This window comes from Oryza sativa, chromosome 11 (assembly GCF_034140825.1).
Source record: "Oryza sativa Japonica Group chromosome 11, ASM3414082v1".
NCBI lineage: Eukaryota > Viridiplantae > Streptophyta > Magnoliopsida > Poales > Poaceae > Oryza > Oryza sativa.
Genome location: NC_089045.1, coordinates 1,660,400 through 1,683,077, shown reverse-complemented (window position 1 = coordinate 1,683,077; position 22,678 = coordinate 1,660,400). Strand labels below are relative to the sequence as shown.

General features: G+C 39.3%; 3 protein-coding genes and 1 long non-coding RNA gene across 10 annotated transcripts; 3 read left to right on the top strand and 1 right to left on the bottom strand.

Annotated features, from left to right (window-relative positions):
- Positions 1 to 5,947: 5,947 nt before the first annotated feature.
- LOC136354092 (uncharacterized) lies at positions 5,948 to 6,654 on the bottom strand. Its single transcript, XR_010737836.1, has 2 exons — positions 6,484 to 6,654; positions 5,948 to 6,412 (listed from the first exon to the last, which is right to left on the bottom strand). It is a non-coding gene; the product is annotated as an uncharacterized lncRNA (long non-coding RNA).
- A 183-nt stretch (positions 6,655 to 6,837) lies between these two features.
- LOC4349705 (protein ZINC INDUCED FACILITATOR-LIKE 1) lies at positions 6,838 to 11,744 on the top strand. Of its 6 annotated transcripts, XM_015759627.3 has the most exons (17): positions 6,838 to 7,166; positions 7,315 to 7,355; positions 7,443 to 7,503; positions 7,813 to 7,915; positions 8,041 to 8,143; positions 8,287 to 8,340; positions 8,444 to 8,506; positions 8,615 to 8,664; positions 8,748 to 8,823; positions 9,096 to 9,266; positions 9,584 to 9,671; positions 9,806 to 9,891; positions 10,037 to 10,144; positions 10,511 to 10,555; positions 10,663 to 10,751; positions 11,216 to 11,259; positions 11,424 to 11,744. In XM_015759627.3, exons 1-17 carry the CDS (start codon positions 7,034 to 7,036, stop codon positions 11,519 to 11,521), a joined length of 1,413 nt encoding a protein of 470 aa, XP_015615113.1. In that variant the 5' UTR covers positions 6,838 to 7,033; the 3' UTR covers positions 11,522 to 11,744. The 6 variants fall into 6 exon arrangements, with proteins under 6 accessions (XP_015615113.1, XP_025877153.1, XP_025877155.1 ...); XM_026021368.2 differs by having other exon boundaries at positions 7,315 to 7,503; XM_026021370.2 differs by lacking the exons at positions 7,315 to 7,355; positions 7,443 to 7,503.
- A 1,839-nt stretch (positions 11,745 to 13,583) lies between these two features.
- On the top strand, positions 13,584 to 19,650 carry LOC4349704 (protein ZINC INDUCED FACILITATOR 1). 2 transcript variants are annotated; one of them, XM_015760609.3, is made up of 18 exons: positions 13,584 to 14,186; positions 14,293 to 14,465; positions 14,637 to 14,677; positions 14,802 to 14,862; positions 15,568 to 15,670; positions 15,750 to 15,852; positions 15,951 to 16,004; positions 16,087 to 16,149; positions 16,236 to 16,285; positions 16,382 to 16,457; positions 16,965 to 17,138; positions 17,252 to 17,339; positions 17,818 to 17,903; positions 17,993 to 18,100; positions 18,627 to 18,671; positions 18,750 to 18,838; positions 19,090 to 19,133; positions 19,261 to 19,650. In XM_015760609.3, exons 2-18 carry the CDS (start codon positions 14,318 to 14,320, stop codon positions 19,347 to 19,349), a joined length of 1,422 nt encoding a protein of 473 aa, XP_015616095.2. In that variant the 5' UTR covers positions 13,584 to 14,186; positions 14,293 to 14,317; the 3' UTR covers positions 19,350 to 19,650. The 2 variants fall into 2 exon arrangements, 1 of the variants encoding a protein (XP_015616095.2); XR_010737835.1 differs by lacking the exon at positions 18,627 to 18,671 and having other exon boundaries at positions 17,993 to 18,116; positions 18,733 to 18,838.
- Positions 19,651 to 19,946: 296 nt separating this feature from the next.
- Positions 19,947 to 21,273, top strand: LOC136354091 (metacaspase-9). The gene has a single exon (XM_066305726.1). The coding sequence runs from the start codon at positions 20,059 to 20,061 to the stop codon at positions 21,082 to 21,084; it is 1,026 nt and encodes a 341-aa protein (XP_066161823.1). The 5' UTR covers positions 19,947 to 20,058; the 3' UTR covers positions 21,085 to 21,273.
- The last annotated feature ends 1,405 nt before the right edge of the window (positions 21,274 to 22,678 follow it).

The following is a 22,678-nucleotide window of genomic DNA, read 5'->3' as shown; positions in this document are numbered from 1 at the left end:
CCTCCGTCTTATATTATAAAACTTTCTAATATTGTCCATATTAATATAGTTATTAATTGCTAAAAATTCTTATAATTTGAAACGGATGGAGTAATTAGCTTCGTGGGATCCGCGCATCTGCAGCCTGACCGCCTCAACATCAAAAGCGAACAAGAAGTGTCTACCCAGTGCACGCGAGGCTGATGCAAAGCCTCAACTGGCGCTGCAGTTTTAGCATCCTGATTATTGTAATCAGATATTCAGAAAAAAGGGAAACTTGATCCAGTTTTGGGTTTTCTTGAAACCTGCTGGTGATCAACTAGTGGTGTTCTTGATGCTAAATTTGATTAAGCTAATTGGACCCATATTTACTTTTTGACTTTTTTATGATGTTACCTGCAGCACTACCAGATAAGTGTAATTAGTCAGGGGTAACTGTAATAATAATATTTAACACCTGCTGGTGGACTGAATGATTTGGCATAACAGTCTAGGTAGATGCCATGCTTGTGACCTTGTGTACCCATGAAAATGGAAGTCGGAAAGTGATCGGATTACTCTGGCTGCAGTCAGCATGACATGCTCAATTATTAGTCATCATCGCGTACTAATTGTATCTTGAGACAATGATCTAACAAAACAGAAATTTAAGGTAGTATAGCTAAGGTAATTCCTGCCTCACATATCTCTGTAACGAATGACTAGGCTGACAGTTTAGTTGCCCTAACTCCTAACTAAAGCCTGAAAGGAACTGAAGAATGAAGATAAGCTGATCCAATCGTTGGGTCAAAAGAAAAGGCTAGGCGTGTCGAGATGAGAATGATTGATTAGACAAAGGAAGGTGGTATTCAGCCTTGTGCACCTCTGTAAAATACCAGACGCCATCTTCAGATTGCATCGCATATTCCTCGTAAGATCACCGTCTTCAGATTGCATGGCTCATATTCGCATGGATGGGAATTATAACTCTCTCTCCTTTGATGAAAAGGTGAGAACTAGTGGACAGTGATCAGGCACACACTGACATTGTCGCCGTCGCATACTATGTTTATTCCTGATTCCTGCGTATGGTCCAAAGAAGAAGAGACTGATTGGCTTTTTGCAGATTGCAAGTGCACTCTGGCTACCTTAACAAGTTTTTTTGACTAACTCACCGGGGGGGAGAGGTTCCCCACCTGAATTGTCATTGCATTAATTAAGGAAGAAATGTCTTATTACATCGGATGAAGAGTCTGTAGACTAGAAGAGAAAACACCTTTCCAAACATCTATTACAAATATATCATCAGGTGTAAAAGTTTCAGCCCATAGGGAGGATTCCGAAATTCCGCGTTGCAAGCATGAAGCAATTGAAGGTGGTCTTCCTCAGAATACAACATCATGCCTGTGGTTCCACAGGACCCAAAAGCAGAGCATGAAGAAACTCTGAAAATGTCTTGTTGGGATAGTTGCTGGTGCCTTTAGTTGGGACAGGTACTTAGTCTCATTGATGATCGGTTGGATATGAAGTGCTTGCCAGAAACTGATAGCAAAAGGGCAGCTGAAGCTGAGGTGATCTGCTGTTTCATCAGTGGTGCTGCATATGTCACAGGTTGCTGTCTGTACTATTTTCTTTTTCAAGAGATTCAATTTTGTGGACAGTCGATCTCTGACTAGAAGCCAAGCAAAGAGCTTGATCTTTAATGGCGTTCTGCAGTCCCAAATGAATTTCCAATTTGGTGAAGGAAAGCCAGGCGGAGACCTTAAATCATAGATTGTCTTGGTTGTTAAATTGCCAAGGCGATTGTTGAGCCGAGTATCCGATTCATTTGTCAAGGAAAAATTCTGAAGAATGGTTTGCAGTTCTTGTAGGTCGTTTTGCGCTGCAGATGAAAGCCTAGGGGTGAGAATATCGTAAATTCCGAAGGATAAAATTTGCTCAACAGTGGCTAAGTCGTCAGTTGAATGCGAGAAGAGAGATTCAAACTGTGCTGCAAGAGTCATATTGCCAGTCCAGCGATCATGCCAAAAGGATGTTCTCGAGCCGTCCCCAATGTGCACCGTAGTTATCTTGAAAAGCTCTGGCAGCAGTTTCTGAAAGACACTCCAGTGTTGACCTAACGGTAGAGATTTTAATAGTGATCTTCCATCAAATTCTTTCCAAATCCAATTAGTCCAGGAGGAATTGCCTGAGAAAAGGTTGAAAAGTCTTTTGAGAAGAAGAGCTTCATTTTGAGTCTTTAAACTTTTGATTCCTAGTCCTCCCTTTTCTTTTGCGGTACAAACCTCATCCCAGGCCACTAAACACTTTGCTCCGGAGCAGGTGTCATCACCGGTCCAAAAAAAGGCTCGTCGCCGTTTATCAATTGCTTCTATTACCTTTGGTGGGAGTTTGAACGCGGACATTGCATAAACTGGAACACTGCTTAGCACTGCATTAACTAGGATTAGGCGTTCGGCCTGTGAAAGTAGAGATGCCTCCCAGCCTGTAAGAAAACTATCCACTTTGACCACAATTGGTTGTAGATCATTGTTGGTGAGTTTATGCAAGGATAGAGGTAGGCCCAAGTAAGACATTGGAAGCGATTCCAGCTTGCACTGTAGCAATTCCGACAATGACGATTCCTTTGAACGGTCGATATGAAGGGAGATCATTGTACTTTTGGCAAAGTTGATTTGTAATCCTGTGGCTTTGGAGAATTGCAGCAAGGTTGATCTAAGAGCAAGAACATCATCCTCCTCTGCTCGGCATATCACCAGCGTGTCATCGGCGTACTGAATGGTCGCACATGGTCTGTCCTGATAGATAGGGTGCCGAATCTGAAAGTTTTTCTCCAGCAGTCGTTGCAGCACATCTGCCACTAGAATAAATAAATAAGGAGATAAGGGGTCTCCCTGGCGAAGCCCTTTTTTGCAGTTAATCCATTTTCCTGGAATTCCATTAAGAAGCACTGCCGACTTTGATGTTTGAAGTAGGCTTTTGATCCAAGAAATCCAATTGTTTGGAAACCCCCGGACAGCCAAGATTTGGAACAGGCTCGTCCAGAGAACTGAATCGAAAGCTTTAGCAAAATCTAGCTTGATAATGAGGGTCTTGCATTTCCTTGCATGGCACGCTTGTATCAGTTCAGTGGCATAAATTAAATTTTCAGAGATGCATCTACCTTTAAGGAAGCCTGTCTGGTCCAGATGAATCATTCTTGTCAGAACTTTTTGAAGCCTATTTGCCAAAACCTTTGAAAGAATTTTTACTGAGCAGTTTTGAAGGGAGATTGGTCGAAAGCCATCTACCTTTACAAGTGAGTAGTCGTTTGTAGTTGATAGTGAAACAGTGATTGAACTAACTTTCAAAAAGAAAAAAAAAACAGTGAGCAAACTGATTGTTTTGTTTCGTAGCTAGACTAACACTGGGATCTACTACTGACAAAGAGAGAAGAGAAAGATAAGGAGAACTCTCCTAGCTAGCTGCTGCTTGTTGGTGTAATAATCACCAGACTAGCTTGCAATGGTGTACTTAATAATCAAATCAGTGAAAAACATATAAGAACGAGGAGGAAGGAGAACATGGAACAGCCACTGCTATTGAAGATCGTCATAGACACTCTTCATCAGGGATAAGGGAGGTTATCTCACTGACTGTTTTGAACGGCATGTTGACAGATATGTGAAAAAATCGCTGTCTCAAATTGCTTGGAACTAGTAGAATTATCTGTGGTAGCTAGGATTCTGAGTCAGCAAACTATTTGTGATAGGTACACCAGAGAAATAGCAGATGATTAAACTTTAATTTACTGTACGAATCTCTAAGCACAAGAGAATAGATTTTACTATAAGATTGGAGAAGAAAATTTTGTGACCTTAGCTATATTAACACCAAAAAGTTTTGGCCATTAAAGTCATAGAAAAAGAACATACGGTAAAAAAACTTTCATTATAAATATTTAACATTTAGAACAAAATTTGGTCCGACTCTTGAAACATTAAGCATCATTTTTATATTGAAATAAGTTTATAAAATGTAACAAGTTTATGATATGTAGCACCTTTTGACACAAAATTACTGTACCAATTATTTTACAAAAAACTAAGCATTTGAAAAAAAAAATTGCTATGACCAAAGTTTCAAAATTTTGGCTAAATCTTGTTCTGAACTTTCAAATATTTTTTTACGAGAGGAAGCACATATTAGCATGCTGCATGCATCGAAATGGAGATGGAATACATATGATCCAGCTAATTCCATACAAATCAATCGTTCAGTCATATAATCGTCGCATGGATGAGAGAATAAGCTGCATGGACGAACCTTACTTAAGTGGCCAAGTAGTGGGCAACGCTTGCACGGCAGAAGCAGGCAAATTAACAATCAATCGTCAGCAACAGGCAGCCGGTTCGATCCTGTGCAAGACAAGAAGGCCTTTGTCCACGATGGATAGATACATGTTGGACACTGCAGCTGCACATTGCACCACACGCATGAACAAGATCGTCTCTCGTGTTCTCTTCTGTGCAGCCCCTAGGGCATTCTCAATGTGTATAAAACTAAGAGCAGGTACAATAGCATGCTTTAAGCCAACTATAAACACACATGTCAAGAAGACAAAAGAGGAGAGAAAGAGCAGCGGGTTACATATCTGTAGCCAGCTGTAGCACGGACTCCAAAATGTTGTTATGTGTGTATGAGAGGTGGGACCATATATTAATAGTAAAATTAAGTAGTATATGTTTATAAGTAACTATTGTATAAATGAGTTATTAGGTTGGGTATAGATGATTTGTAACTAGTAGTTCGCTATACTATTAAACTTGCTCTTATAGCTAGTGCAAGCATTAAGGTATGGCCCACTGATTGCTTCTCTCTCCTAGCTTTGTTAAATTTTCATCCTGTATAACTGTTTCATTGTATTATTTTATTGCTTATGTTTGAGCCTAAGCCTAAAGTCACTCCTTGCATTTATTATCTTATATCATATTACCACAATGTATGCAGTCAGTCATAGAGAATATTTTGAGCCTTATGGCTCTCCTTGTTGTCACATTGTGGCTGCTTAGGCTGTTACTGATGTGGCATGCGTGCCAAGAAACAAAACCACCAGTAGCAGCCATCCATTAATATGGCTTGACCCACTCGCCTCGTCTCCCCTGGATATCTCTCTCTCTCTCTCTCCACCTTTTGCCTTCACCAATCTCCACCACCACATCGTCTTCTTCCTCCTCTTACCTCGCCCTAAGCGCTCATGGCTACAGTTGCCTAGTAAAGTTGCATTATTTCTTTAAAAAAAAGTCATCGGGGTCACCATCTCCGGCCACCACGAAGTGCTGACGACCACGGGCACCGCCCTTAGAGTCATCGTGACGTTACGCGTGAGGGGTTCGAATGAGATGGGAGCGACGGGTGTGGGTTGGACTGAGGGCTTCAGTGGTTATTTAGGGGAGAAGTGGGTTGATCAGGTGTGGAGGGAGCAAACTGCAAAGTTGTGGACACGCTGGATGGCCACGTCGACGGTCGACCTAGTCATGTCGGACTTACAATATCATGGATCTAGCTAACATTACGTCCCAATTTTAAGAACCGACGGTGTATTTTACTCATGAACAAATATAAGAGGTTTATAGCTCCATTCCACTGAAATGAACATGAACCTCTTGTAATAGCTGTTCTTGGGCAAATTATCACTAGACCAGTTTCAAATGGTGTGATAATATTCAAGTAAGTCAAAAAACGGATAGGATTAAGGAAGAATAAGTACAGCAACTACCATAATGAAGATCGTGATAGACACTCTCTTCATCAGAGACAAGGAAAGGAGATAGATATAGAGGTAGTGGGTATGATCACTGACTGTTTTGAACCATATGTTGACAAATATGAAAAAGAAAATCGCTATCTCAAATGGTTAATTTGGAACTGCAATAATCCATCGTACCTAAGATTCTGAGTCAGCAAACTGTTTGTGATAGGTACACCAGAGAAATAATAACAGACGAGTGAATTTTACCGTACAACAGTGCGAGTCTCTAAGCATGAGAGAATTTCTAAGCTTACATTTTACAATAAGGTTGGAGAAGAAAAAAATGGTGACCCTAGCTATAGTAACACCAAAAAGTTTTGGCCATCAAAGTCATAGAAAAAACAACTTAAAAAAATAATCCCTCCAATCATAAATATTTGACGTTTATAACAAGATTTGGTTAAAATTTTAAAACATTAACGATCGATTTTATATTGGAATAAATTTATAAATATTTCAAATTTTATGATATTATGATAATTTTTTTCAATACGTTTTTACCGTACCAATTATTTTTTAAAAAATCTAAGCATTTGAAAAATTACTATGCCCAAAGTTTTAAAAGTTTGACTAAATCTTATCTTTAAAGGGTAAAAATTTGTTACCGGAGGAAGTACATGTTCTGCAATGCGTCGAAATGGAGATGGAATACGTATGATCCAGCTAATTCCATACAAATCAATCGTTCAGTCATATAATCGTCGCATGGATGAGAATAAGTTGCATTGACGTACCTTACTTCAAGACTTGAAGTGGCCACGCAGTGGACGAGGACGACGCTTGCACGGCAGAAGCTGGCAAATAATCAATCGTCAGCAACAGGTAGACCGTCGCGTCCACCTGCATGGCAGCCCGCTCAATCCTGTAGCAGCAACAAGAATTGACTTTGTGGCCTTTGTCCACGAACCACGATGGATAGATGCATGCATATCTTGGCCGCTGCAGCAGCAAAACACATCACACCGCATCAACAAGATCGTCTCTTGTGTTTGTGTTGTGTTCCCTCTACTGATGTGGCACGCGTACCAAGAGACAAAACCACCAGCAGCCATCCATTTATATGGCTTGACCCACTCGACTCCTCTCCCCTCTCGCCACCGTTGTTTGCCTTTGTCAATCTCCACCACATCATCTCCTACCTCGTCCTGCCTGCGGTGGCCTTCTCCTGCCTCTGCCTGCTTCACAAGTCCTTCTCTGACTCTGTCTTGGCCATCCTATTCCTAGCTCATCATCACACTCTTGCATACGTGCTTGTTGTCAACTCCATTGAGAGCGTCGCCGTTGATGGCTGAGCCGCCGGCGACCAAGGTATACCACGATGGCTGCCCCGGCTGCGCCATGGAGCAGAGGAAGGAGGAGCACAAGGGCATTCCCTACAAGGAGTTCCTCTTCGTTGCCATCACCACCCTCGCCTCCTGTATGAATATATAATATAGAATTAGCACGCATACATGCACAGTCAACTTAGTTTGATTTGATGTTTGTTTATCTCTTCTTGGTCTTATCTTATTTTACTTAGTACGTAGTAACATGCATCCTTCTCTGTCTCTCCCCTTGATTTTCAGCTCTGCCAATCTCTTCCTTGTTCCCCTTCTTGTACTTCATGGTAAGTTTAATCTCCATGCATTCCATTCAATTTCATGAAACATATATTTTGCAAAAGATACTAAATGCATTCCCTTCTTTACAACAGATAAGGGAATTGCATATTTCTCGGACAGAGGAAGATATTGGATTCTATGCTGGATTTCTTGGTATTAACATTTCTGAAAAATAATTAGTCACTGAGTAACAAAATTCACGAACACTTCTTTCACAACTACGTCAAAAATCCACTAATGTTTACATGATGAGAAATTTTATAATCCTTGAAAAAGTATCTCGATATACCTAAATTTTACACTCAAACACTGTAAAAGTTCTCTTTTTTCTTTTTGTTTTGGTACATCGAGGTACTTAGTACTAGAGGTACCAAATTTTACACTAGAAAATGTGGTATTTCCCGGTACTTTTTCAAGGATGATAAAATTACCCTTACATGATACTCCATATTTCTGCTGCAGGCGCATCATATATGATCGGTCGAGGTTTTGCATCAATCTTGTGGGGTATGGTAGCGGATCGTATTGGCCGAAAGCCTGTCATTATCTTTTCCATTTTTGCAGTGTAAGCACTATAGTACCTTTCCAAAAATATTGACAGGAATGTGTCCATGGCCTATTGGCATTTACTTTGTAGTCTGTTCCATCTGCTAAACAATTTTTAACTCGTCTTCGAATCTATACTTTCAGCATTGTGCTCAATACTTTGTTTGGATTAAGTGTGAAGTACTGGATGGCTGTTACCACGAGATTCCTTCTTGGTGCTCTGAATGGATTGCTTGCACCAATAAAGGTACCTTTTTAGGAAACATTAAGATACTTTGAAATGTGAAAGAAGTCTGTTGAGAACAAATAAGGGATGGTGTCAGTATCAATTGGTATTCTTATTCCATCAACAATCTACTTAATTATGTTTTATATTACTTGTGGCTGCAGGCTTACTCTATCGAAGTTTGCCGAGCTGAACATCAAGCTCTGGGCCTATCAATTGTAAAATACAAATCTATATATAGCACTTCACATCTATATATATGATGGCATAACTTTGTTTCATGTCATGGACTAAGTTTCATCCATGTCATCAAAATTTTAGGTGAGCACAGCATGGGGAATAGGTCTTGTAGTTGGTCCAGCAATTGGAGGCTACCTCGCGCAGGTAATATTAGATAAGCATATTCGGGTTCATAAATATCCTTTTCTTCTTTTGTGAATGATCGATGACAATGAGTATTTATCTTTACCTTGGTCTATTTCTTGATATCAGCCTGTCAAACAATATCCTCATCTTTTTCATGAAAAGTCAATATTTGGGAGGTATTTTTCCTATTGAAAACCGGTTCTTCAGATTTAATGAGAAATATTATGCAATTGTAAATGTGTGATTGCAAATTGTGCAGATTTCCATACCTTCTACCCTGTCTTTGTATATCACTTTTTGCTCTCTTGGTCCTCATAAGCTGTATATGGCTACCGGTATGTATTACTATTTGTTAAGTTGCATTATTAAGATTATATATTCTATTTCCATGATTCCAACTGCAAGAATTTTGTGTATCTCTTTTATGATCAGTTTCTAAATAAGACTGCCTTGTTGGATAACCAAAAGAACCAAGACAGATACCCAAACTAACCGCATGAACCATGTGCCTGACTGCCTGGTCTACCAACCCTTTGTAAACCTTGCGCATGACTTAATCTCTATTATCATTTTTTATGACTGCATATTTCTTTGATCAACTAAATAGGAGACCCTACATAAGCATAAAGGCCTTGAAACAGGAGTGGAGGCAGCTGAAGCTTCTACTACTCAAGGAAGTGCAGAATCACATAAGAAAAGTTTATTCAGAAATTGGCCATTGATGTCATCTATCATCACATATTGTGTCTTCTCCCTTCACGACACCGCATATAGCGAGGTAGTAACAGTTATTAATGTGATATGAAATTGTTATTATGTAACCTCTCTATGTCAAATAATTATCTTGCCTTTCTCCATAAAGAGCATGTTTCTTGCTCTATAAATAAGCTGACAATGCATTTGCGGTAATAAACCTTTCATATTTATCCATGGCAATATTTTTCTTTCAGTTAATCATATATCTCTAAGTTATGTGTTGTCATACCCAAGTATTAGCAAATTCTTCCATTTTAGTCTATGAATATTGATCTATCAAAAATCAAATATGCTATGTGAAAAATGTAATTTTCTAAACATTATTTTTTTTAACATCAGATATTTTCTCTGTGGACTGTAAGTGATAGAAAATATGGTGGACTCAGCTTTTCATCTAAAGATGTTGGGCAAGTTCTTGCAGTGGCAGGTAAGTCAAATTCAATCAATTTCTTTCCTACAAATTTTAAACATAGGAAACTCTTTAATCACAGGGTGTTTGCATTAATGTTGAGCTGTGACATGTTGGTTTGGAAAGGTGAACATGTTTTTGTTACACTGTAGGTGCCAGCCTTCTTGTATATCAACTTTTTATCTACCGTTGGGTTGATAAAATTCTTGGACCTATCAACTCAACCCGCATTGCGTCGGTGAGTTACTAATTTCAATGTTTCATAGTTTCTCATATACTTGGTACAGTTTACTTATTATTGGTTACCGAGAGGTTTAAGAGAAAAGAGTTCAAAGAATTATTGGTTAATGCCTGCTTTTATCAGCTGACCTTTAGCATTGCAGGTACTATCTATACCGATTATTGCTGCTTATCCCTTTATGACGCACTTATCAGGAATAAGACTTGGTGTGGCCCTCTATAGTGCAGCAATGATCAAAAGTGTTCTTGCTGTAAGTACTTTATGAACCTATGATTTATATTTTTAAAAAAAAATAATTCTAAAAGTATAAACTCTCATATATATTTTTTAGTAAACCTGTTGGCTACTCCACTCAAGGAAGCATGGTAAACAAATACTTAGCAAAGGCATTATTGCACCTTTGGTCGTGGAGCCTGTGGGTGGTCTGACCAAAAGGTTCAGATGTGAAAATAAAAAAAATGTTAATATTTAAAAAAGTGGTTGAAAAATCCACGAGCTTGCAGTTCTGAAATTTAGCTAGCACTTCAACTGCACAAAGTTATATGCTAAAATGTATGCTAGGTAATTTAGTTTATTTGCACATTTGAAGATACTAATATTTCGTAATGTTGATCAGATAACTATAATTACGGGCACTTCTCTTCTACAAAACAAAGCAGTGGTACTTGTCCCACTTATCTGATCTCACTTGACTATTGTCTGACAGCCTCACAAAAGAAAAGAAATTTTTCTGACATTTTTTTTTTGAAAAATGCATTATTTTGACAGCCACAAGGGCAACGGGGTGCTGCAAACGGAATAGCTACAACGGCCATGTCCTTGTTCAAGGCTGTTGCACCAGCTGGCGCAGGTGTTCTGTAAGTACAAATCTAATTGTCTACAACTCTTGATTATAAACTAACAGTTGAACAGAACTACTAGATATATGGACAACATTTTTTAGAAAATGGATTAAACTGGCCTCTACATCCAAAATACATGTACACGGCAAAAGATATATGGACAACATAATTGTCGCTTTTCACAAATACTACAGGAGTATGACCATCAGTGGTGTTTACCATTTGGGCTGTGTACATCCATTGTGGATGTAGAGGCCGGATTTTAATCCATTTTCTAAAAAAAAAAGTGGTACTTACCATTTGTTTGACACAAACTGTGGTCATGAAAAATGTTAGTGGCTAGTTTGTCCTTCCAAGTTTAGTGAATAGTTGTTGCCTGAAGCCTGAAGATAGATATGAAAGGATGAGCCTGTTCTAACAGAACTGTAAACCTGTTTTGAAGAAGAAAAGGACTGACTGTTGAAAATCTGTGGCTGCAGATTCTCTTGGGCACAAAAGCGACAGCATGCAGCATTTTTTCCAGGTAAATACTCCTATGCATTTTTATGAACCATGTTGCAGCCATTACTACAGTACTTTATATAAGTGAAGTAAACAAATCGGTGTTGTGAATTACTAGCACATACAAGAAATAGAAACTTGTGTTATGTTGATTTGATCATAAAATGGAAATTCAATGTTGTGCAGGTGATCAGATGGTGTTTCTTTTACTGAACCTGACTGAGGTCATTGGACTCATGTTGACCTTCAAACCTTTCTTGGCGGTTCCTCAACAATACAAATAGAACATTCAGATACTGTCAGCTGGTGTGGCAAACACCATAGAGAGATAGTTGTAGCTAGTACTATGTTTTAGTATTAAAACATGGTTTAGATATGGTTGTAGCAGAGTGTTAGAAACATGCACCATTCCAGGTGCAGAGCCTCTGTTAGGTTGTTCTTCTTTTTGTTCTGCTTTGGGTCTGTGAGATAAATAATCTTGCAAAAGCTATGACATTTTTTATTGCAGCTTTGGAGTACAACACATCAGATTTGCGCGACTTGTTAAGTTACAAGCTAGTGGGATGGGATTAGATCATTTTAACTGATTATTAATCAAGAACGAGAAAAATAAACTAAAAATCAGAGTGCTATCCGACACAGAAAAGGGGAAGCGATTGGTACCAGGGGGGGAATTGGCGGGCGCTTCAGGATGACGACGCCGGCCTGGGCCTCATCGGGTGCAGGTAGTCAGCGGCGAGTCAGCAAGTCAGGTAGTGCGATGGGAACGCTAATCCTCTCTCTCAGCAAGTCAGCGGCGGGCAGTCGCCGTACGCCGCCGCCGCCATCGCCGAGGCAAAAAAAAATGACGGGCCCGGCGAGCCGTACGCCTCCGTCCGTACACGTGCCGGCGTGCTTGCTACTGAGTTGAGCTTTAGCAGATCAGCCCATAGTTGGCCCCAATCTGAGCCCATACACTGTTTTTCGTACGGTCAATTTCCTCCTTTCAAAAGTTATATAAGCAAGTTAGCATTAAAAATTGTACCAAAAAGTATAATTATTTTATTTTTATTTTTTTAATAATGGATTTTCATTAATCCAGTCTCTATATCCACGAGGGATATACACAGCCAAAAGGATACAAGAGCACTTAGACTCACACCTCAACAAAGAGGAGAACACACAAACCAAAAAAGGAAAAACCTACAACCTCGGCAAATCCGTGCATCCCGACATCCTCTACTGAAACGGACAAAATCGACAAGTGGAAGTCGTCTAATCGCCACCGCCCCTATTGCGTTGTCGCTGCGATTCTCTACTGATGCCATCTTCATCCACTTCAAGTGAACCGATGCCACGGCCACCGGGTAGCCCACCCTCATCCATTGTCCTCCGTTTAGAACTAGCTGACCAGACACTAGTTGAAAGCGTCTGCATTTGCTTCGCCGGATTCCTAAGCCTCCGCTGCCCATAGGGCCGCCGTCGACATCAGAATCCTCCTATGCTCTCGGACTCCCAGCCCGCCGCCACCTTTGCCGGAGTTAGAGGACTAGCCTCTGTCTCTACCCAACGCCCATGTCGCCAAGGGGATAAAATTAATTTATTTTTATACCGCACAGATGCAGGCACTTATATAGACCACGCATACTCACCTCTATAAATACACATACGTACACCCTATCTCTATAAACATTTTCGAAGACCGGATCCGACATATTTTAAGATTGATAAAATCACCATACACATCGTTGTTGAGGGTACGTCGTCAACGATTATTTCTATGATATTACTACTCTTAATTATCACTGCCTATTTAAATTTCTCAATATCTTACACCCCGACCATCAGACCATCCTCATGTTTTGAACTACATACCATTTAATCATTTATTAAAGGTGCTATAGCCTCTTTTTTTTTAATCTTGACCTTAAATCTCTACCGAACAATTTAACAATACTTATATTTTGGAGCAGCGATTAGTAGCTAGTAACTGTCAATGCAGGCCAGCTTAATTTGTCCTGTGGCGTGTTCATTGATCCAAGAATTAATGCATATCTCTGTTTCAGAATCAGCTGATATGGAACCATGCGAGCCACACACATATCAATCAATCATGATGTGAATTACACCATTGTGTCTAGAGAAAATTAAATAATATACGGATTAATTACATAGCTAGGAGGCAGAACTGGGTGGCACACTTCATGCATGCTTCTGAACACAAGAGCAAGATGATGATGCATCGATGGTGCTGTATACATCAGCAGGTAGGCAGGCGCAGCTTGGTGCAGCTACCAACTGTCATGGCCATGCGTGTAGTCCTAGCATTGATCAATCGATCGATGCAGAGAGAGAGGGAGAGAGAGATCACATGCAAGCATATCTTCTGTTTTGACGTCAAGTAATACAGACAGCCGTCGCATATTTTCTTCTCCCCGACTATGATATGATCCTCTCATTTGTTAATTTCATTAATTAATCCCTTCATGATTGCGAGCATATATGCTATCTGAATCTCTCTGTCTCTGCCACTATAGCGCTGATGAACAAAGCCAAATTAAGATTTAAGCAGGGAAAGTCTGTATCACTGAATGTGCTAGAAGATGAGTTTATTTAATTCCACGGCTTCAATTGATCACTGAGAATACTTGGTTTGGTTTCATTATGTATATACATTGTCACCTAGTTAATTAGCATTTAACTCAATCATGGTTTCATTATTAGCCAATTGCAAAAAAAAAAAAAAGAAACATGTATCAGCCTCATCTCACACGCATACATACTGAAGAGGCCGGCAAGCTTGATGCATGCTGCCATGGTGCTGACTATAGCTAGCAGCAGCATGGATGCACCCAGAAGCAACTGCATGGATCCATGGCTATATAATATCACTGGATGTGTCTTGCCTACCCATCCCAGTCTCTGAACATCGATCGATCGAGTTGACCGCTGTCGTTTCACTTTCAATCGGTATCTGAACTTTGTGTGTTCTCATGATACAATTTCTCCAATTTGAGTGTAGTGCATAGCTGTATACTTAACCTGACTGTCACAACTAATCTGCTGGACTTTTCAGGTCAGCTAGCTACTGCAAATAGTCAATGAGTGAGGAGGCACCGCCATCGCCGGTGATGAGGCCGGTGTTCTACGATGGCTGCCCCGGCTGCGCCATGGAACGGAAGCTGGAGAGCAGCCAAGGCATCCCCTACAAGGAGTTCTTCTTTGTTGGGATCACCACCATTGCCTCTTGTATGTTCTTCTTAATTAATCATGAACTAACTATGGTTGTGATGTCTTGAAATTTTTACTATGAGCCCATGCATGCATGGTATACTTGTTTTGATGATACAACTAGCTTGCACTGTCCATATGTTGATAATCTTATTTTCTGATGATTGGCTTTACTGTTTCCCTTTTCAGCTTTACCAATATCCTCGTTGTTCCCATTCCTCTACTTCATGGTACGTTAATCTCAATGAGATCTAATCCATGTCATATATCTTCTCTATAGGAGCAAAAACGCATGCCATGTTTCACTAAGTCACATTTTATAATCCTACAATTATTTACTTTTCTTCACACTAGATAGAAGATCTGCATGTGGCAAAAAAGGAACAAGATATTGGATTATACGCTGGATTTCTTGGTAAGAATCATGAAAGTTATGGTTTTCAATCAGTCTAGCCTGGGTCTGGATCCCCTGGAGTTGAGTATAACTCTACCGGGTGAAGTTGGCTAAATCCGTGCCATCCATTGTTTCCTACAGCTGAGATCATTCCTCATCAATTTCACCTAATAAATTAACTCCTTAAATTAATGGTTATGACTTCCGAGGAAACTTAATTTTTTTATGCATTTCCTCTATAATAGCGATTTGATTAAATTCTCACAAAAAAAATAATAGACCAGTGTTTTGTTATTCCCCAAATAACAGATATAGTCGATTAACTCTAAAGCTTCAAGCACTGTATACCGACATATATAGTGCTTTCACATACAATGAACCATATCAATATTAATGTGTGTGATTTTTTATATAATAGATGAAGCATGAAATTTTTGTGCTAATTATACAGTAAAAATGATCTCATGACAAATTCTTGATGCAAGTTTATTTGTTGCATGGTCAGTTACTGGTTTTTAAGTACAAATTAATGTGGCTTAATCTCAGCCCTTGATGTATACGGAATGACACATATTTAGCCAACTCCACCTTGTAGAGTTATATCTAACTCTAGGGGATCTGGACCCGTCTAGCCTACTTTAAATACCAAAGTTCCTTTCTCTTTCCTATTTCATAAAAATTATATGCTCATGCAGGAGTAGAATGTGACAATATTATGTTTTGTAGGTGCATCATATATGATCGGTAGATGTTTTGCCTCACTCTTTTGGGGTGTAGTTGCAGATCGTATAGGGAGGAAGCCTATCATTAAATTTTCTATTTTATCAGTGTGAGTATTCATTGTCTCAGAATCTTCACTTTTAGGTGAAAATTTTGAAAAGCTCAATATATGATCCTCTTTTTTTAAGGGTCATATTCAACACTCTGTTCGGATTAAGTGTGAAGTATTGGATGGCAATCGCCACAAGATTCCTTCTTGGTGCTCTAAATGGCATGCTGGCCCCAATAAAGGTGTGCTACAAAGCATAATCATTAATCAAATGAAATTATTCTATCATTCATGTGAACAAATATGTATGTATATATGCTTACTGTTTGAATTATTGTAGGCTTATTCCATTGAAGTTTGTCGACCTGAACATCAAGCTCTAGGATTATCAATAGTAAATAAATTTATACTCATCTCATCACAAGTACAAAATTCAGACAATTGTATCTCTAATCCATTTCATTACTTATATATAGGTAAGCACTGGTTGGGGCGTAGGGCTTGTTGTGGGTCCAGCCATTGGAGGCTACTTTGCACAGGTAATTGTTTTGCTATAAATTGTAACCATTTTTTCACAGAATATTACAACGGTATTATAACTTATTTTGTCTCTCATTTCTCTCAGCCTGCTAAGCAATATCCAAATGTATTTTCCGAGAAGTCAATATTTGGGAGGTATATATACACAAATGGTTTGTCTCAAGATATATTTTATGAAAATTTCATGAATAGTTTATCATTTATCAAAAAGTATATGTGTATTTTTTACAGGTTCCCATACTTCTTGCCATGCCTTTGTATCTCACTCATTGCTCTTGTTGTTCTTATAAGCTGCATATGGCTACCGGTGAGTGATACTCCTGTATATACTACTTTTATGTGTTTTACAAGACTCTACTTAAAATCACTATCAAGTTTCTCACCTCTTAGGCTAGCTCCCAAATAGCTCTGTTAACTCTTTCAATGCTATGCATAACTTTACATAGCCAACCATGAATAGAAGTGATATATGTCAATTGGTCACATAGTTAGTCAGAAAACTAGCTTATAATTGAAACATGAACTCAATAGTTGACAAGTTGGAGGTTTTAAATAAGCATATGATACAATTTTTTTAAGAACATGAAACACTTCCACTAATTAAAAAAATATTTTCTTGATTTCCATTATGTCTAAAAGAAAATATGATTAAAGGATGAACAAACTAATTTGTGTTTATTCTTTTGCTCAATTGTTGCATGACTACTGCCCAAAAACTGTGACTTGTGTACTTGAAGCTTTTAAGTGAGATTATAATTATTAAGACATGACCGCGAGGAAAAATATTTATCAAATTGACAATCTTGATTACCAGGAGACACTTCATAAGCATAAAGATACTGAAGGTGAAATTGAAATGATTGACAACTCAAGAAGTACACTTGAAGAAGATTCACATAAACAGAAGAGTCTCTACAAGAACTGGCCATTGATATCCTCTATTATTGCATATTGTGTTTTCACCCTTCATGATACAGCATATAGTGAGGTAATAAATTTAACTGTATCCCTTTTCATTCGAATATGCAGATTGGTTAATATATAAAAGAAATATGTTTTTCATATATATGAAGGACTAATTAATTTTTTTATATATACTAGATATTTTCCTTATGGGCTGTAAGTGAGAAAAGATATGGTGGGTTAAGTTTTTCGTCTAAAGAAGTTGGTCAAGTTCTTGCAGTTGCAGGTACTTCATTAACTGTTATGGAGTAACTTATTATGACCATCATTTCCACCTCTCATAAACCTTATGTAGCACTTTATGCATTTGGGTTAACTATTCATTCAAAGTCGGTATATACAGATGTTCGCACACTATATATTGTTATACTGCATGTATGTGTTTCTTCCTCGACATCTAGTCAACACTTCACAATTTTCAACACTTCACAATTTCAAGATGAGATTCTCTAAAATTTTCAGAATTCTATAATGTTTTGTCTTTTGGCAATTAATGTGCGAAGTAAATATGAAACAATTTACCAATAAGGGAACATGGTACTAGAAGGAATGTATAATGCTCATCTCAACTAGTGTATATGATTTTTACGGTTGTTGTATTGAAGGGCATAAGTCCTAACTCCTATATTACTCATTTTACCAAAATTTCTTGAGTAGTATAATTATGCAAACCCCAAAAATATTAATCCTATGTGCCATTTTAGGTGCTGGTCTACTTGTGTATCAGCTTTTCATCTATAGATCGGTCCATAAATTTCTTGGATCCATCAATTCATCTCGTATTGCATCAGTGAGTATTTAAACCATATGCTCAAAACACATACACATGTTTCTTAGCCAAGCCAAATATCTGATACAATTTTTGTGTGTATATTACAGGCTTTATCTGTACCAATTCTCGCTACTTATCCCTTTATGACACACTTGTCAGGGTTTAGACTTGGAATAGCTCTTTACCTTGGAACCATTTTAAAGGGTGTTTTATCAGTAAGTTTCAAATATTGTTTGTCATGTTCCAAACAACATGATTCAAGGAAAAATTAGATATGATGTACCTATCATATAAGACATAATAGCATAATATACATTATGAAAATAAATTTCATTTTATATTACAAGCCAAAGAATAAACTTTTTTATTCTAAAATTGGCAATCGTTTGATCACTCATCTTATTGTGCATATAAGGACTAGTCAACTAATTATATCTTGGCTAGGAGGGCGCTCATATATACTCTGCAATTCAATTGACCTTTATAACATGTGTATATTACATAAGTTTGATTCTTATTTTTAAAATGATTACGTTTGATTTATCTTTGTTGGTGATGTAATATTTAGTTATATATATACTATACATGACTTATGATATGCATCAATTTCATGCATAATAATCTTTTTTAAAAAAATTGTCATGTGGAAGCTATTATAGAATTGATCATGGAAAATAAATAGTCATTTCTAGTTTTATGTCAATTATCATTCTTATTAACATTACAACGTTGTCAAATCAGATAACTATCATAACGGGCACTTCCCTACTCCAAAATAATGCGGTTGTAAGTATCAAGTCCACCTACCAATTTATTTTCTCAATATTAACAATGTTATCTAATTCAGTTCATTCCAAACAATAGTCACAAAGTCAAAGAGGTGCTGCAAATGGCATATCTACGACGGCAATGTCATTCTTCAAGGCAATTGCTCCAGCAGGAGCAGGAGCTCTGTGAGTATCACTACAACATACCCAATTTTTCTTAAAGACAAAAGGTTTTAGCATGAAAATATCATGAAAAAAATACCAATCTTATCATATTAGAGACCTAATAACTACTAAGTCCAACAACAGAGTTGAACTAGAAAAGTTTGTGGACTATCAAATTCACAAGTAAAGGAATAATTTTACATTTATTCTATACTAAAATTGGTATAGAATTCGCAAGTGTGTTATGCTTATTTTATTTATGAATTGTATAGGTTCTCTTGGGCCCAAGAACGCCAAAATGAAGCCTTCTTCCCAGGTATATAATTGATTTACAAGTTAGAAACCAACTCCTGTTGATAACTATTCATTTCATAGTGCAAGTATAATAAATGTACTGCATCCTTGAAGGTACTAATATCAGATATATTCCATTGATGTTGCAGGGGATCAAATGATATTCTTTATTCTGAATGTGATTGAATTAATTGGACTTGCGTTGACCTTCAAGCCGTTCCTGGCAATACCAAATTAAACAATTATCAGTTGAAGTAGAAGCTGGAATAGCACCCCCAAGCAATGAAGAATTATTATGCAAGACTACACTGTGTTGTGGTTTACTGAATTGATGTTTGGCTTAAGTGATGTACATAGAAATATATGGCCCATCTTCAGAATCATAAAATTAATGTACAAGAGACTGTTTATCTGAAAATGTTCTTCTTTCCATGAAGACCCTATGTATGGTGATGGATTAGAGTTTACATTGCGTGGATGCAAGCATAGACTTGAAGGCAGTGCAATGACTACTAATTTTAGCTTCCACATTTCTTGTACGCAAGCCTGTCTCTCTCCCCAGCTTCAAAGGAATGGGGAGATCTTGTTTCATGCGTACAGTGTTGGATGTTTACTACTCCGAATCAATCAATTACCCAGGAATTCAGGAATGTTTAATTTGTTCAGGACTGAAATAATCACCAATTGATCACCGTGTATGATTGATCGATCTGATTCAGGACTGAAATAGTTCGTCGCAAATATGGCTCATTTGTTGCTTTACTCAACCACAAAAATGTTTCTTGTAACCACAAGCAACAATTAAACCACGCATCTATATATATCTCTCATATCTATGTGAAGATTTTGCACTGCGAACTCACTGCCAATCTCTTCATCCAGCTCACTGCATAATCACACACTAATTAACAAGCTAATTAGCTGCAGTAATTAGCTGCATTGAATTCATGGAGAGGGGTCAGAAGAAGAAGCTGGCGACGTTGGTCGGGTGCAACTACGCCGGCACGCCCAACGAGCTGCAGGGCTGCATCAACGACGTCGCCGCGATGCGCGACGCCCTCGTCGCCCGCTTCGGCTTCGCGCCGGCCGACGTCACCGTGCTCACCGACGACCGCGGCTCGCCGGTGCTCCCCACCGGCGCCAACATCAAGCGCGCGCTGGCCGACATGGTCGCCCGCGCGGCGCCCGGCGACGTTCTCTTCTTCCACTACAGCGGCCACGGCACGCTCGTCCCGCCGGTGAAGGGGCGCCGCCACGGCCACGGCGAGTGCGACGAGGCCATCGTGCCCTGCGACTTCAACCTCATCACCGACGTCGACTTCCGCCGGCTCGTGGACCGCGTGCCGCGCGGCGCGAGCTTCACCATGGTGTCCGACTCGTGCCACAGCGGCGGGCTCATCGACCTCGAGAAGGAGCAGATCGGCCCCTCCGTCCTCGCCGCCGGCGCCGCACCGGCCGCTGCTGCTGCTTCCACGACGGCCACGCGCGCCACCGCCGCGCGGTTCCTGCCGTACGCCGCCGTTGTCGAACACCTCTCCGGCGTCTCGGGCGTCGACGCCGCCCACCACGTCGCCGACCACCTCCTCGCGCTCTTCGGCGCGGACGCCAGCGCCAAGTTCCACCGCGACGCCGAACAGCCGGTGCGCACCGACGACGACGGCATCCTGCTGAGCGGGTGCCAGACGGACGAGACGTCGGCGGACGTGCCGGGGGACGACGAGGTGGCGGCGGGCGGCAAGGCGTGCGGCGCGTTCAGCAACGCGATACAGACCGTGCTGGCGTCGCACCCGGCGCCGGTGAGCAACCGGCAGCTGGTGAGCATGGCCAGGGCGGTGCTGAGCGATCAGGGGTTCGAGCAGCACCCGTGCCTCTACTGCAGCGACGGCAACGCCGAGACGCCATTCCTGTGGCAAGAGGAGGACAAGAAGAAGACGGTTACCGCGGCGGCGGAGCAGGCCATGACGGCGCTCTGAATGTGTTCGACAGAGGAAGATTGATTGGTCAATACCGATCATTGGGAAAAAAATAAGATTATAATTTTAATCGTCTTATTCAATGCCACAACAAGTTACCATTGCAAATTTGTATGCCATCATGCTGAAGGAACATGTTTATTGATTTTTACAATGATGAATATATCATCAGTTCAGTATTGTTACAAATGTAACCACACACTTTACTGCCTATGGTGCGACACTATGGATGGTTCGGACGAGGGCGGGGATAATCCTCGGTAGTGAATTGTTCATTGGACAGTGTTACACCAGGGTGGTTTGGACGGGGACGAGGATAGTCCTCGGTAGTGAATTCTTCATTAGATAGTGCTATACTAGGATGGTTTGGGCGCGGACGGGGATAATCCTCGGTAGTGAGCTCCTCGTCGGGGTTTATATGTGCCTTTGCCCTAACATGGATTGTCTCCATTTTGCTTGCAGTCAAGCTTTGATGCTTTGGGGTGAGATCAACATTGTTGTCCGCAGTAGTGGAATCTTCTCTTGATGCTAATTCACCGAGTTCCGTCAAAATTCTTGGTATAGCATGCTTGTAAAGATTCTTTCTTGAGTTCACAAATCCATGATTTATCCCTGTTAAAGTTAAGAAAAATCAAATATCTCAATGTTAGAATTAGAAATAATTCCTAAATGTTTCTTTAACACATACCTCTCAATTTTTATTTGTCAAATTTTGTAAGGCATGGAGACATTTAAGTATATTTGAAAGTGATCATTTCTTGTAAGTTTGTAACAAGCAGCTATGATTGTGTGAACAAATTCCAAATACAAATTCAATTTAATGGTACCACCTTTATTAAAAAAAATACGATATATTTTGTGAAATCATGAGTTTAAGTGAGGGAGGTTACTACTTACCACACCAATTAGATATAGAGTTACATATACCATGAGTTTACTTGGTTAGACAAAATGCATGCAATAAGAAAAATACTTGTATCCGTTCACTCGAATAAATCATATAAGAAGATACCAAGTGGAGTTAGATAAGAAATACTTACTCCCTCCATCCCAGGATATAAGAAGTAGGTAAAATTAAAGAGAGATGTTGTAATTGGTTGAGAAGGAAATGTTGGTGAAGAAGTTGTTATATTTTAGGATAAATTTTTAATGCTAAAAGTTGTTATATTTTGGGACGGATGGAGTATCATTTTGTCTATTCTATTTAGACACAACATGTTAACATGCTAATTTTGTTGGTAAACAAGAATATAAAATACCTGATTGAAATTCATAATTCTGACCAGCTACCAAACGATGGGAAATTTGTAGTATGGCTAAAAAGAAAACGAAGTAGCTCAAGATTGTCTTCATATTCCTGCCTTCTTTGTATACAAACTTGTCTTTGTAGATGTAAAAGTGTACCTTGTACATCTAGGCTTTATAGCACAGATGGATGATCTTACATAGGTACGAAATTTATTGAACATTTTTTAAATAGGCATTTAATACTCATGTTGGATTCCTTTTTTGTGTAGCATTTAATACTACTATATGATATAGCTATCTTGATAATATATTTATCAACAATATTAAATTCGGCAGTATTTGTTTT

Bases quoted from the DNA above. Each gene is read 5' to 3' on its own strand.
- LOC4349704 (XM_015760609.3), top strand. From the start codon at position 14,318: ATGAGTGAGGAGGCACCGCCATCGCCGGTGATGAGGCCGGTGTTCTAC. The intron at 14,466-14,636 runs GTATGTTCTTCT...TTCCCTTTTCAG, and splicing joins GATCACCACCATTGCCTCTT to CTTTACCAATATCCTCGTTG. The intron at 19,134-19,260 runs GTATATAATTGA...TTGATGTTGCAG, and splicing joins AAATGAAGCCTTCTTCCCAG to GGGATCAAATGATATTCTTT.
- LOC136354091 (XM_066305726.1), top strand. From the start codon at position 20,059: ATGGAGAGGGGTCAGAAGAAGAAGCTGGCGACGTTGGTCGGGTGCAAC.
- LOC4349705 (XM_026021368.2), top strand. From the start codon at position 7,034: ATGGCTGAGCCGCCGGCGACCAAGGTATACCACGATGGCTGCCCCGGC. The intron at 7,167-7,314 runs GTATGAATATAT...CTTGATTTTCAG, and splicing joins CATCACCACCCTCGCCTCCT to CTCTGCCAATCTCTTCCTTG. The intron at 9,672-9,805 runs GTAAGTCAAATT...GTTACACTGTAG, and splicing joins GCAAGTTCTTGCAGTGGCAG to GTGCCAGCCTTCTTGTATAT.